Source organism: Oryctolagus cuniculus, chromosome 14, assembly GCF_051225735.1.
Source record: "Oryctolagus cuniculus isolate XC-2025 breed Fujian yellow rabbit chromosome 14, ASM5122573v1, whole genome shotgun sequence".
Classification (NCBI taxonomy): Eukaryota; Metazoa; Chordata; class Mammalia; order Lagomorpha; family Leporidae; genus Oryctolagus; species Oryctolagus cuniculus.
Window position 1 is genome coordinate 10,325,611 of NC_142880.1, and position 13,666 is coordinate 10,339,276.

Below are 13,666 nucleotides of genomic sequence, written 5' to 3' on the forward strand. Positions count from 1 at the left end.
CCAAAGATGAAAAGGGCAGCACAAAGTTGAGGGATGCCCAAGATTCAGAAAGGATAGGGCACAGCCTGTAAGCCAAAGAACACATGCGTCACAGCATTGTCAGAAGAGCATGATGAGATCCAAACTATCATCCTGGATTTAACACTGTTAGAAATAGCCACCTAATAAAAATCTGACTTAATGCGTCCAGTTTCCCTAGATGAACCTATATTTTAAGTACTAGGTGGAATGGGTAACACTGGCACTTCTACTTACGTAATTACATTCAGTGCAAGCTCAGCTGAGTGGCATCGTTCCAACTTCTGTTTCAGAACAGCAACTTCTTCAGGTCTGGGTGGTTCATACTTTTTTACTAAGTTTCTCATGCCTATATGGAGGGTTTAAATAGGGGTTAAAAAGGGTTTAAATAGAATAATAGTTGAACAATATAAAGCCCTGTTCTCATAGTAAGGGAGCTGAATAATAATCTCCCATCTCTTATAGGAAACAAGAAGAAAAAACACTTAAAATTCTTAACAGTATTTGTATCATTCTTCGTTAAAATCCCCCAAACACCATACTTTTAATTCCAAGAATTATAGCTGTCTGCTGTTTAGCCCATATCATGTACAGCATAAACATAAGTTTACTATTTAATATAGCAGGTGTCGTTTTTTTGGTGGGTGGGCATTTTACTATGGTCACTTCTTACAGTTTTGAGGCTTTAAAAAAAAAAAACAAAACCCTTAAATGATTGAGAATATGCTTTGTTCCTTTGCACCCTCAGTATTTATAACAGTCTGTGGTACAGATATAGTAGGCCAAGAGTTTACAAGGAAACTTGTCAACATACAAAGGGGATGCTTAGTGAAAACCCAAGGGTGATCCTGTGCTTTAACTCAACGAAGACTACATTAAACGCAAACTAGCTCATCAGTAACTTTACAATTGCAGAAACATGCTTTAGCTCATCTTGCTACACAACTACACTACACCTAGGATTCATTAGCAGATGGGGTAGGCATTACAGTGCAGTAGGTTAGGTTACCACTTGGGCTGCCAACTTCCCACATAAGTGTGCTGGTTGGAATCTCACACCTCCACTTCCAACCCAGCTTCCTGCTAATGCATCTTGAGGGGCAGCTGATGAGGACTTTAGTATTTGGGCTTCGGCCACCCAAAGGGGGGATGCAGATGGGAGTTCTGGCTACTGGCTTCAGCCTGGCCCAACTCCAGCTGTTGCAGACATTTGAGGAGTGAACCAGTAGATGCAAGATTTTTCTTTTTTTTCTACCTTCTTTCTCCTTTTCTCTAGAGAGAAAATAAACTTAAAAAATTTTTTTTAAAGATCTATGATGAGAATGATCAGAGATTTGGATTAGCCAGCCATGTGTTCCTAATGACTTATTTCATAATGCCTATAATGCAAATAAAGCAGTGTTTAACTGAATTAACACCTATAACTGCACATCTATAGGATAATACCTGTGTTATAAAAAACTGAATTATTAAAACATTCTTTTATGAAGGATGATTCTTATTTTCTATCAAAAAAGCAAAATAAAGGTTATAGGAAATCAGTAATAAAGATGTAAGCAATAAAATGAGTATGGTGAATTCTCTTTTAGGACCTCTTCTATCTACTAAATCCTAAGATCCTAATAGCTATGGCCAAACCACAATTAGCTTTCAAAGTGAACCCCCTAGTGGTTTAACTGAAGGCCTACAGTTACCGATTCATAGACCACAAATCACCATGCTCAATGAGAAAAGGCCTCAAGATCAATCAAGAAAATCAAGACAATCAAGACTTAACACCTATGTCCTTAAGAATCTTAAGTTTTAAAATATAATACATTCAAAATGTATACCTATTTACTGTCATCTAAGATCAATATCTTTAATTTTCTATTGAGTTTTTCAATACTTATATTTAAAACTTAATTAACAATAGGCACAAAAAGGTTTGGGCACACAAACACATGACTTTTAACCCTAAGAGCAGGCTGGCAGCCATGAGCATTCAGAGAGCCATGGGCGAGCAGGAGATACAGAGAAGACTGGCAGTTTCATCTGGGCAGTGAAGCGCAGACACTACTCAACCTTTAAGGCAGTTTCTTAACCCCGACTCCAAAAATAAAGTGGGCTAGATTCCTTTCCTGGGGCGGCCATTACAAAGCATTATAAGCTTGGTGGCCTAACACAACACTTCTGGAGCTCTGGAGTCTGAAATGTTTCACTGAGCCAAAGGAAGATGGTGGGGCCACACTCTCTTGCAGTCTTAGGGGAGAATTCTTTCTTTGCCTCTTCCAGTTTTGGCGGCCGCTGGTGTCCTGTGGTTTACTGTGACATCACTGCGATTTTCAAAGCCAGCATCTTTCCCGTCTGTAACTGTCTCCTCCATGTCAAATCGTCCTCCTTCTCTCATCAGGATGCTTGCATTTAGTCCTCACCTCAATAATCAAGGTTTATGTCATCATCTCAGACTCCTTAGGTTATCTGCAAAACCTCCTCAGCTCTTGTTTGTTCTGCCACATGAAGTACCATTCACAGGTTCTGGGGGCGAGGACACGGACACTGTTGAGGGAGCACTGTTCAGCCCAGCGGCAGGCCCTGTGCCTTGCAGAGTGCTCAGCGTTGCTCTGACCTCTGCCCTACCAGATAGATGCCTAGAGCAGCCATTGCCACGCTCTAAGCTGACATCCAGAATGTCTCCAGACACTGCAGTGTGACAGCCTTTTTACTTTCAACGGACAAGAGAACTAGCAAATGACTAGGTCAAACTAGTTTATCTACAGAAGTTCCAAAATAAAACATTACCCTTAGTTTGGTTCCCTTCAGATGTGTTCAGTGCCCATTTCATATACATGCAGACCCTTTAACATCACCCTGTTTTTACTCACTGAAACTGCTCAGAATCTGCTCCAATCTCCTGAAATGCTGAAATGGTCATTATGTAAGAAAGTCATGTGGAGAAGTGTGGTTTTACTTACTTTTCATTATATCCAGTAACTGGGACAAGCAAGTTCTGTTCTCTCTCAGCATCAGACTCTCTGATAAGTAACTGATAAAGAAAGGAAAAGGATTTACTCTATTGAAAATACGCAGCATATTGAGAAAAAATGACAAATGAGTTTCTTCCATGTTCATTTCTTCAATGGCAGTTTTAAAATGAACTCATTTTAAAAGCATCTGAACTCTGTTAAAGTATTATCTATAACTCTCACAGTATTAAGGATTTATCACCTTACATTAGGAGATATTATAAAATTTAAATAAGTTGACTTTAAGTAAGTTTTCAGAGGAATAGCAATACAACACCAATAATAGCCAATACTATAATAAAACTGTTTAAATTAGAAACCCTTTAAATCTAACCTCATTTTATGGATGAGGAATCTGAGTTAAGGGAATAGATAAATCTTGACTTCTTAACTTGCCCAAAGCCATCAAGGTTGGAAGTAGTAGAGGTGGAATCTGGCACTTGTTGGCAATTTCTCTCTCCTTAATATCAAGGCTGGTTGTCTACAGTTGCACTTCCTGGGACTTAACAGGCACTCAAATATCTAGCCTCTCACCCCAAGCTGTATAAAGCTATTATGTTCTATCTGTACCAAATTCAAATCAAAGGTAATAACATTTTTCCATAGATATAATGTAAAGCTCAATGACCTGTTTTTCTCAGGACCGCTGAAAGCAGTATAAAAATTTCTGTATTTAAATGTTTAGCTATTTTAAGGTTTTATCACTGTTAAATACCAAGTGAACAGATTCTCAAAGCACTAGTCATCTTTCAAACATGAATGCAAAAATTTTTTTTCTCTTGGGTGAAATAAAGTTACAAAAATATCAAAAAAATTTTTGTTGCTCTTTTAAACTATCCAGATTATTTAAATTTCATTACAAAGTTTTGACAGTTTATCACCTATTCAAAGAATTGCTTTTGGCTATGAAAACCAGTAACTACCCTGACAATTATGAATTTCTAAGTAATTCAAAATAAATAAGCTTTTAGCTTTTCCTTTTTCTCCCTAAACTTCTGTCATTTTCATTTCTATTTTGTCTTTAAAGATTTATTTTTTCATGTGAAAAGCAGACAGAGATTGAGCAGTCGATCTTCCATCCACCGGTTTGTACCCCGAATGGTCACAACAGCTAGGGTTAGGCCAAGCTGAAGCCAAGAGGCAGAACTCCATCTGGATCTCTCAGCTGCATGGCAGGGAACTCAAGCTCTTCAGCCATCATCCACTGCTTCTCTGTGCATTAGCAGGAAGCTGACTTGGAAGCAGATCAGTGCGGGGAGTTGGGGCTTGCACTAGCACTCTAGCACCAGAGGGGGTCCCAAGCCATGGCTTACCCCCTACAACAAACTCTCCATCTTTACTTGTCTTTATTCCTTTTTTTTTCTTTTTAAAGCAAAACAACAACATGATTGTTCCTAAGAATTAAATGACCGGATTCTTCATCAAGTTTGAGCTTGCAACTCAGTCTCAACTTTGATTTAGAATTTTCATATTTCAGTTAAAAAAATAAATAGGCAGCATTATCACTGCTGAGAATTAAAGTTACAAGTCCACAAGTAAGAATAACCAAGAAATAACAAAACATCCTCCAGCTAATAATCTGCTGCAACATTTAGAATATAACCGCAGCACAGGGCTTCCCCTTTCTGAAATCAGCAAAAAATGTAAATGCAATACTCATACACCCCAAAGGCTGACCTACAAGTCAGTTGTAAACCAAAAATCATTGTGAAGCATTTCCCTAAAGGAAATAATGCCCACATGTCCACAGTGGTGCAGAATGCTACAAGGGCCTCTTTAATTCGCAATTAGCCCAAGGTACTACAATTTCAGTTTTGGGTATCTGGTAGGATAAGTGAATTTCTAAGATGTAAACATCAGTTCAAATCTGGCCCTGAGGATACTTCCTCCCACTGTGACTAAGTAACTAAAATCGCACCACAGGACAATGCATCTACACTGCACATTATCAACCAAAAGTTTGGTGATGTGAACTGTGGAAAAGCGTGCTTTTTCTCATTACAGACTGGAAGCTGCATATCTAAATTTCACAGACATCAATTATTCACGTGGCTATCTTTACTAACCAGGGCAGGGATTTTGTGTCCTCTTCATTATTTAAAAACAATTTTTTTTTATTTGAGAGGTGGAGACAGAAAGATAAACATAGACACAGAGCAGACAGAGCTTTAATCTGCTAGTTAGCTCTCCAAATGCCCACAGCGGTCAGGACCAGGTTGGGCTGGGATAAAGCCAGAATTCAACCCAGGTCTACCAAGTGGGTGGCAGCAGCCCAGTTACTGAGTCACCACTGCTGCCTCTCGGGGTCTGCAACAGCAGGAAGGAGAGCCAGGAACCAGAGTCGGGCATCAAAGTGAGACCCTCCGCTATGGACACAAGATCTTAGCTGGCATCTTGAACACTATGCCAAACACCTGTATCTGCTTCATTCTTACGTTCCTAAACTGTAGTGCGACGCAGAGTACAGGAAACACACAAATAGTACATAGCACACGTCATGTTTGCTTAGCAAATGCAAATTAAGTATATATTTATATGCAATTGGTGAGCTATGTTTGTAAAGAGTTATACCACAAATATTATACAGCAAGCACACACTCCCGCATCTTGGATGCACATGTGGTTTGAGAGTCATAGCTGTTTGTATCTTAGAAAAGCAACCTACTGCATAAACTACAAAATGTGATGCCAAGACAGCTTCCTGTATTCAGGAATATTAATATTTCTGCAAAGAATTCTAACAATATTTCCATTAACTGCCAGAAAAATTAAACTACATCTTTCTTATCTATTGTCACTTTCACAGAATTTGAAATTACAGAGAAATGATTATAAACTTGCAGAAGTTATTTACAAAATTTTATCAACTCCTGTATTTAGCCATGTCCAGCTGAATGATTTCACAAATGAAGTAAAAAAAGTCAAAGGTCATAAACAAAAAAATTAAATACATCAAGAAAAAATTGGTTTGATGTGCTAACCTGTGTTTCAGGTAGTTACAAATCTAATAACAGTAATACAGAAAAAATATTAAAAGCTGTGTAAAAGATACTGTTCTAAGAACCAAGTGATTTTAAGAGCCTGGTTCTCTATGAACATTTATATTAACCACTATCAGCTTATGATTCAATTGCAATTCTTTTGCACTCCCTCTGAAGCATTATTCATTCAGCACACTTACTGAGTGCCATGTGTCACACACACTAAGCAGGGAACAATGATAAAACAAGGCACATATTTGCTTAGCAGTTCATAAAACTTGTAAATACAGTCTTTCGAGGATCACTTGTTTTAGTTCTGCATTAGTCATACATGTATGTATCCTCTTGGTGCAACGCTACTTTGCTTTGTTTTTAATAATGTTCTTTCCGCACCAACCTTCCCAGCCACATAGGATATAAAGCACTCGAGTCACAAAAGATGGCAGCTGACTAAGGAGCTCCAGCTGCTGTTCTGGAACTCAGTGCCTGGGTGGTAAGCCCCAGCTGAGCTGGTTCCCATGGTCCTGGTCACGCCTGCAGACAGAGCGTCTGGAGCTTCGGCCGGGCAGCATCAGCAGTGCTGCACAGGCACAGCACTGGGCAGTGAGCCCCGTTCCGCAGCACGGCAAACAGCACAGGAATTATAGGACAGACACAGAAGCCAGACTGCAGACACTAACTCTTTACTGTGCAGACAATGTTCTTCTCCAAAAAGCATCAAGAACTTCAAGGAGCTCTCACCTACAGAGCAAACCACGGTGCCAGAGCCAACCAACTAGGAACTGAAATTTCTTTTTTGACAGGCAGAGTGGACAGTGAGAGAGAGAGACAGAGAAAGGTCTTCCTTTTCCATTGGTTCACCCCCCAATGACTGCCACGGTGATCCGAAGGCAGGAGCCAGGTGCTTCTCCTGGTCTCCCATGGGGTGCAGGGCCCAAGTACTTGGGCCATCCTCCACTGCACTCCCGGGCCACAGCAGAGAGCTGACCTGGAAGAGGGGCAACCGGGATAGAATCTGGCGCCCCGACCGGGACTAGAACCCGGTGTGCCGGCGCCGCAAGGCAGAGGATTAGCCTAGTGAGCCACGGTGCCGGCAGGAACTGAAATTTCTAAATGCTTAAATGATGATTTAAAAATAGCTGTTTTAAGGAAACTCAAAATTCAAGAGAACAGAGAAATGATGCAATATTCTAATGGGAAGATTTAACAGAATGACAGAAGTAATTAAAAAAAATCAAAGAGTATACGAGGGACCGGCACTGTGGCATGGTAGGTTAATTTCTGGCTGTGGTGCCAGCATCCCATTTGAGTATCAGTTCCAGTCCTGGCTGTTCCTCTTCTGACCCAGCTCTCTGCTAGGCCTGGGAAAGCAGTGGAAGACGGCCCAAGTCATTGGGCCCCTGCACCCACATGGAAGACCTGGAAGAAGTTCCTGGCTCTTGGCTTCAGATTGGCTAGCTCCAGCTGTTGCAGCAACTGGGGAGTGAACCAGCAGATGGAAGACCGTTCTGTCTCTCCCTCTCACTCTCTGTAATTCTACCTCTGAAATAAAATCTTTATAAAAAAAAAAAAAGTATCAAACATGTACCCCATGTTTATTGCAGCTCAATTCACAACAGCTAAGATATGGAATCAATCCAGGCATCTATTAACTGATGACTAAAGACAATGTGTATATACACACTATGGAATACTACTCAGTAATAAAGAATGAAATCCTGTTTTTTTGCAACAAAATAGATGCATCTAGAAACCATATGCTTACTGAAAAAAAGCCAGTCCCACAAAGATAAACATGTTTACCTTGATTTGTGGTAATTAATATACAGAGTACAAAAAAATTAATATTCATGCGTGAAACTGACATTCTGAGATTTGATTATTATTTATAGCCCTTGTTTCCACCCCTGAGGAACAGTGGATTTTCTACTTAATACTTCAATTCTTTACTTAGTGGAGGGTTAAGCTTGTGATTATAAAATAAACTGCTAGGTCACTGTAAAAATTAAAAGAAAATAATAAGAAAGGAGGGAAGGTGGGAGTATGGGTGGGAAGTATCATTCAGCTCTTAAACCTACATGAGAAAAAATGTCTGACTATGCCAGCAAAACATCTGCAAAGGATGCTACTATCTCTGCTCATGATGTACTACCATATTGTATTCTATTTTTACAAGACTCATAATTTAAAGTACAAAAAGGCCGGTGCCATGGCTCACTAGGCTAATCCTCCGCCTTGCGGCACTGGCACACCAGGTTCTAGTCCCGGTCGGGGCGCCAGATTCTGTCCCGGTTGCCCCTCTTCCAGGCCAGCTCTCTGCTGTGGCCAGGGAGTGCAGTGGAGAATGGCCCAAGTGCTTGGGCTCTGCACCCCATGGGAGACCAAGATAAGTACCTGGCTCCTGCCATCGGATCAGCGCCGGCCGCGGCAGCCATTGGAGGGTGAACCAACGGCAAAGGAAGACCTTTCTCTCTGTCTCTCTCTCTCACTGTCCACTCTGCCTGTCAAAAAAAAAAAAAAAAAAAAAAAAAAAAATAATAAAATAAAATAAAGTACAAAGAAATACTTTCAATACTCTCAACGTTTTCTAAATGAGGTCGTTCCTTCTCTGGCCAATATCCTCATTTCATCCATTTATTAATAATTTATAAATGTACTTCTGGAAAAAATCAAGAGATAAAAAAAAACAAGAGATAAAAAAATCAACAGAAAAATATACCAAATGAAATATAAAATGTGACAGAAGGCATCAACAGGTAATCACGTGGGTTCTTCATGGTGCTGCCTAGCTATGCCGCTGAGAGGACCCGGTGGAGCTTCCTGAGCTACTGGAAGCTACAAGGATCCCACAGGGACACCTTGGAAGCTGGGAAATCGATATATTGAGGGTTCCAAGATGGTGGAATAGCGACAAGATGTTCTGAATCACGTGGGGCAAAATTAATTTGAAGAAGGGTAGAAACTGCACACCTGATATAAAGCCATGGGGAATTCGCACTGGGTAACCCAGAGAGAACAACAGAGGTGGTCCTGGTCCACACCACAAGAGCAAATAAGGAAAAAAGCTGGTCCCATGGACCAGGTGAGAGGGGAAGGAAGACCTTTTTCTCACTAACTCTGCCTGTCAAAAAAGTAAATCTAAATCATACCATGCATCTTCTTGGACCACAATGTAATGAAGTTGGTAATCAACAATTCAAGAATCCCCAGAACATATGCAAACACATGGAAACTGAACAACATGCTCCTGAATGAACAGTGGGTCATTGAAGAAATCAAAAAACAAATCAAAAAATTTCTAGAAAACAATGAAGATAATACATCAAACTATAACAGGATACGGCAAAAGCAGTGTTAAGAGAAAAGTTTATAGTAACTGGAGCCTACATCAAGAAATTGGAAAGGTACCAATTAAACGAGCTGTCAATGCATCTCAAGTACCTAGAAAAGCAACAGCAAACCAAGCCCCAAACTAGAAGCAGAACATAAATACAGAACAACATCAAAGTCAATAAAATACAAAAGACCAGCAAAACAAAGAGCTGGTATTTTTTTTTGGAAAAAAAAATTAACACACCACTGGACCACCTAAACAAAAAAAGGAGGGAGAAGACCTACATTAACAAAATCAGAGATGAGAGGAAACGTAACAGACACCACAGAAATAAAACAAATCATCAGAAATTACTATAAAGAACTGTATGCCAACAAAACAGGAAACCTAAAAGAAATGGACAGATTCCGGGGCACATATGACCTATCTAAATTGAGCCATGAAGACAAAGAAAACCTACACAGACCAATAACCAAGACAGCTTTTGAATCAGTAGACTCTCTGAACCAAGAAAAGCCCAGGACCAGGTGGCTTTACCACTTAATTCTACCAAACATTTAAGAAACAGCTAGCTCCAATTTATCTCAAGCTATTCAAAACAATTCAAAGGAGGGAATCCTCCCAAATTCTTTCTATGAAGCCAGCCTCACCTTGATTCCTAAACCTGAGGAATACTCAACAGAAAAGAGAACTACAGACCAATTTCCCTGATGAACATAGATGCAAAAATCTTCAAAATACTAGCCAATCAAATCTAACAACATATCAGAAAGATCATCCACTTAAACCAAGTGAGATTTATTCCTGGTATGCAGGGATAGTTCAACATTTGCAAATCCATCAATGTGATACACTACATTAACAAACTAAAGAATAAGGGGCTGGCACTATGGCATAGCGAGTTAAAGCCCTGGCCTAAAGTGCCAGCATCCCATATGGGTGCCAGTTCTAGTCCCAGTTGCTCTTTTTTCCAATCCAGCTCTCTGCTATGGCCTGAGAAAGCAGTAGAAGATGGCCCAAGTCCTTGGGCCCCTGCACCCATGTGGGAAACATGGAAGAAGCACCTGGCTCAGGATCGGTGAAGCTCTGGCCGTTGTGGCCTTCTGGGGAGTGAACCGGCGGATAGAAGACCTCTCTCTTTGTCTCTGCCTCTCTCTGTAACTCTTTCAAATAAATAAAATAAATCTTAAAAACAAACTGAAGAATAAAAACCATATGATTATCTCAACAGATGCAGAGAAAGCATCTGACAAATTACAACACTCCTTCATCATGAAAACTTTAAGCAAACTGGGAATAGAAGGAACATTTCTCAAAACAAGCCAATTTATGACAAACCCACAGCCAGCATCCTGTTGAATGGGGAAAAGTTGGAACCAACCCCACTGAGATCAGGAACCAGACAAGGGTATCCTCTCTCACCACTGCTTTTCAATACAGTCCTGGAAATTCTAGCCAGAACCATTAGACAAGGAAAAGAAATCAAGGGGATACAAATTGAGAAAGAGGAAGTCAAACTACCCCTATTCACAGCTGACATGATCCTATACGTAGGGGATGCAAAAGACTCCACTAAGAGACTATTGGAACTCATAGAAGAGCTTGGAAATGCAGCAGGATATAAAATCAACACACAAAAATCAACAGCTTTTGTATATGTAGACATTGCCACAGATGTTTAAAGAGCTTCTAACATCAATTCCATTCAAACAGCTACCAAAATCAAATAGCTTGTAATAAATTTTACCAAGGACGTCAAAGATCTCTACAATGAGAATTATAAAACATTAAAGAAACAGAAGAAACAGAAAAATGGAAAAATCTTCCATCAATGTGATACCAATCAAAATACCAAAGATATTCTTCTCAGATATAGAAAAAATGATGTTGAAATTCATATGGAAACACAGAAGAACCAGAATAGCTAAAGCAATCATATACCAAAAACAAAGCCGGAGGCATGACAATATCAGATTTAAAGACCCACTACAGGTCTGTAATAATCCAAGCAGCCTGGTAATGGTACAAAAACAGATGGACAAATGGAACAGAACAGAAACACCCTAAATCAATCCAAGCATCTACAACAGACTTGTCTTTGACAAAGGAGCTAAAATCAACCCCTGGAGCAAGGACAGTCTTCAACAAACGGTACGGGGAAAACTGGATCACCACATGCAGAGGCATGAATCAAGACCTTCACCTGACACGTTTCACCAAAATCTACTCAAAATGAACTGAAGACCTAAATGTACGACCTGACCCCATCGAATTGTTAGAGAACATTGCAGAAACCCTACAAGACATCAGCATAGACAGAGTTCTTGGAAAAGACAGCAGAGGCACAATCAAAGCCAAAATCAACAAATGGGATTACATTAAATTGTGAAGATTCTGCACAGCAAAAGAAACCATCAGCAAGGTGAAGAGACAGCTGACAGAATGGGAGAAAATATTTGCAAACTATACAACTGATGAAGGATTAATATCCAGAATATATAAAGAGATCATCAAGAAACTCAACAATAAAGGAATAACCAACCCAGTTAAGAAATGGGCAAGGGATTTAAAGAAGCATTTTCCAAAGGAGGAAATAGAAATAGCCAACAGACTCATGAAAAATGCTCAGGATCACTAGCTGTAACAGAAATGCAGATCAAAACCACAACGGAAGCTCACTTGGCTAATCCTCCGCCTGTGGTGCTGGTACCCTGGGTTCTAGTCCCGGTTGCTCCTCTTCTAGTCCAGCTCTCTGCTGTGGTCTGGGAAAGCAGTGGAAGATGGCCCAAGTGCTTGGACCCTGCACTCGCATGGGAAACCAGGAGGAAGCGCCTTGCTCCTGGCTTTGGATCCGCAGCGCACCAGCCGTGGAAGCCATTTGGGAGTGAACCAATGGAAAAAAGAAGACCTTTCTCTCTGTCTCTAACTCTGCCTGTCCAAAAAAAAAAAAAAAAGAAGCATATGCATAGAAAGAAATGAGAAAAAACTTCTCAGACCTCAAGAAATATACAACTAGCCATGTACAAGGAAGGTCAATGGTCAGCATTCACATTCAACCAACCCAGTCTATCCCCAGACATACTATAATCAAGTTCTCCAAGGTTTAAGATGAAGAGTGGATTCTCAAAGCTCCAAGAGATAAGAAGTAAACAACAAAGAGATCCCAACATGCCTGCCTAGGAGGAAGTGAGAGGAGACTCTCACAGAACTACAGCAGAAAAACTGGCAGCCAAGAAGACTGTATCAAGCAAAGTTATCCTTTAGATATGAGGGAGAGATAAAGGCATTTGCAAACAAAAGCTGAGACATTTATCATCACCAGACCTAGGTTAAGAGAAACAAACATTAAAGGGAATTGTTAAACTAAGCTATTAACAAGTAAGGAAAAAATACCAGAAGGCAGCAAATTCACTTGGTAAGATTACCTATACCAAAACATGGTATATAAATCATTTATATCTTTGCTGTGAAGACTAAAAACAAACACAATTACTACACCAAAATGTTAAGAGACAGGTAATATGGAAAGAAGTCAAATGTAACAACAAAAACTCATAATGTGGAATAGAATGGAGCTTTACTAATATTTCATATCTCTGTTTTTTATCTGTTTCCTTTTCCATCTTTAAAATCAATACTATATCGCTTCTCAGCCTTCTGGCTAAGATCAAGTGTAAAATCAATGTTATAATTTCAAGACTGCCTGTTAGGGTCAAAAGATATTTTTCATTTAAATCTTGAGGTAACCACAAAGCAAAACCTATACATTCACTGACTTATGAAAGATAATCACCATGAAAAGAAAGTACACCACTGGAGAAAATCATTTACCTACAGATTACATTTCATGGATAAAGAAAGGAAGGTTCTACAATAAAAATGCAGAATTCTTAAAACAGCAGTACTAAGACCTGTTCTATCAATAATTACCTTAAATATCAACAGGCCTCTATATCAGGGTGAGAAATGTCTGGCCCAAGGGCAAAAACTTAAGGCCCTGCCAGGTTAACCAAGGGCAAGACTCAAAATTCCATAAACATATGGCAGTCTAATGTTTAAGTTGGTACTGTGATATGGCCCACAGATGTTATAAATGTCCAGATGACCCTTGGCAGAAAAAAGGATCCCTATGTCTGCGTATAACAAGATACTCAATGCAAATGAAACTGAAAAGAAGGCGGAGTAGCCATACTTCTTTTAGATAAAGTATACTGTAAATAAAAAGCAGTAAGAGAAATCAGGAAGGTCACTGTACAATGATAAAGCTTTCAATCTTGCAAGAAGAAATAACTCTTGTAAATACATACGAACCCAATACTGGAGCAATT

At 39.7% G+C, this 13,666-nt stretch overlaps 1 protein-coding gene across 2 annotated transcripts in view; it reads right to left on the reverse strand.

The window, feature by feature from the left end:
* Window positions 1-13,666, reverse strand: part of CCNH (cyclin H) — a 34,339-nt gene that overhangs the window by 4,015 nt on the left and 16,658 nt on the right. For both annotated transcript variants that reach the window (XM_002713905.6, XM_089312991.1), the window contains exons 6-7: window positions 2,973-3,043; window positions 256-367 (exon numbers count right to left, since the gene is read on the reverse strand). In XM_002713905.6, the coding sequence (XP_002713951.1) occupies window positions 256-367; window positions 2,973-3,043 (183 nt within the window). The remainder of the gene's footprint in view (window positions 1-255; window positions 368-2,972; window positions 3,044-13,666) is intronic.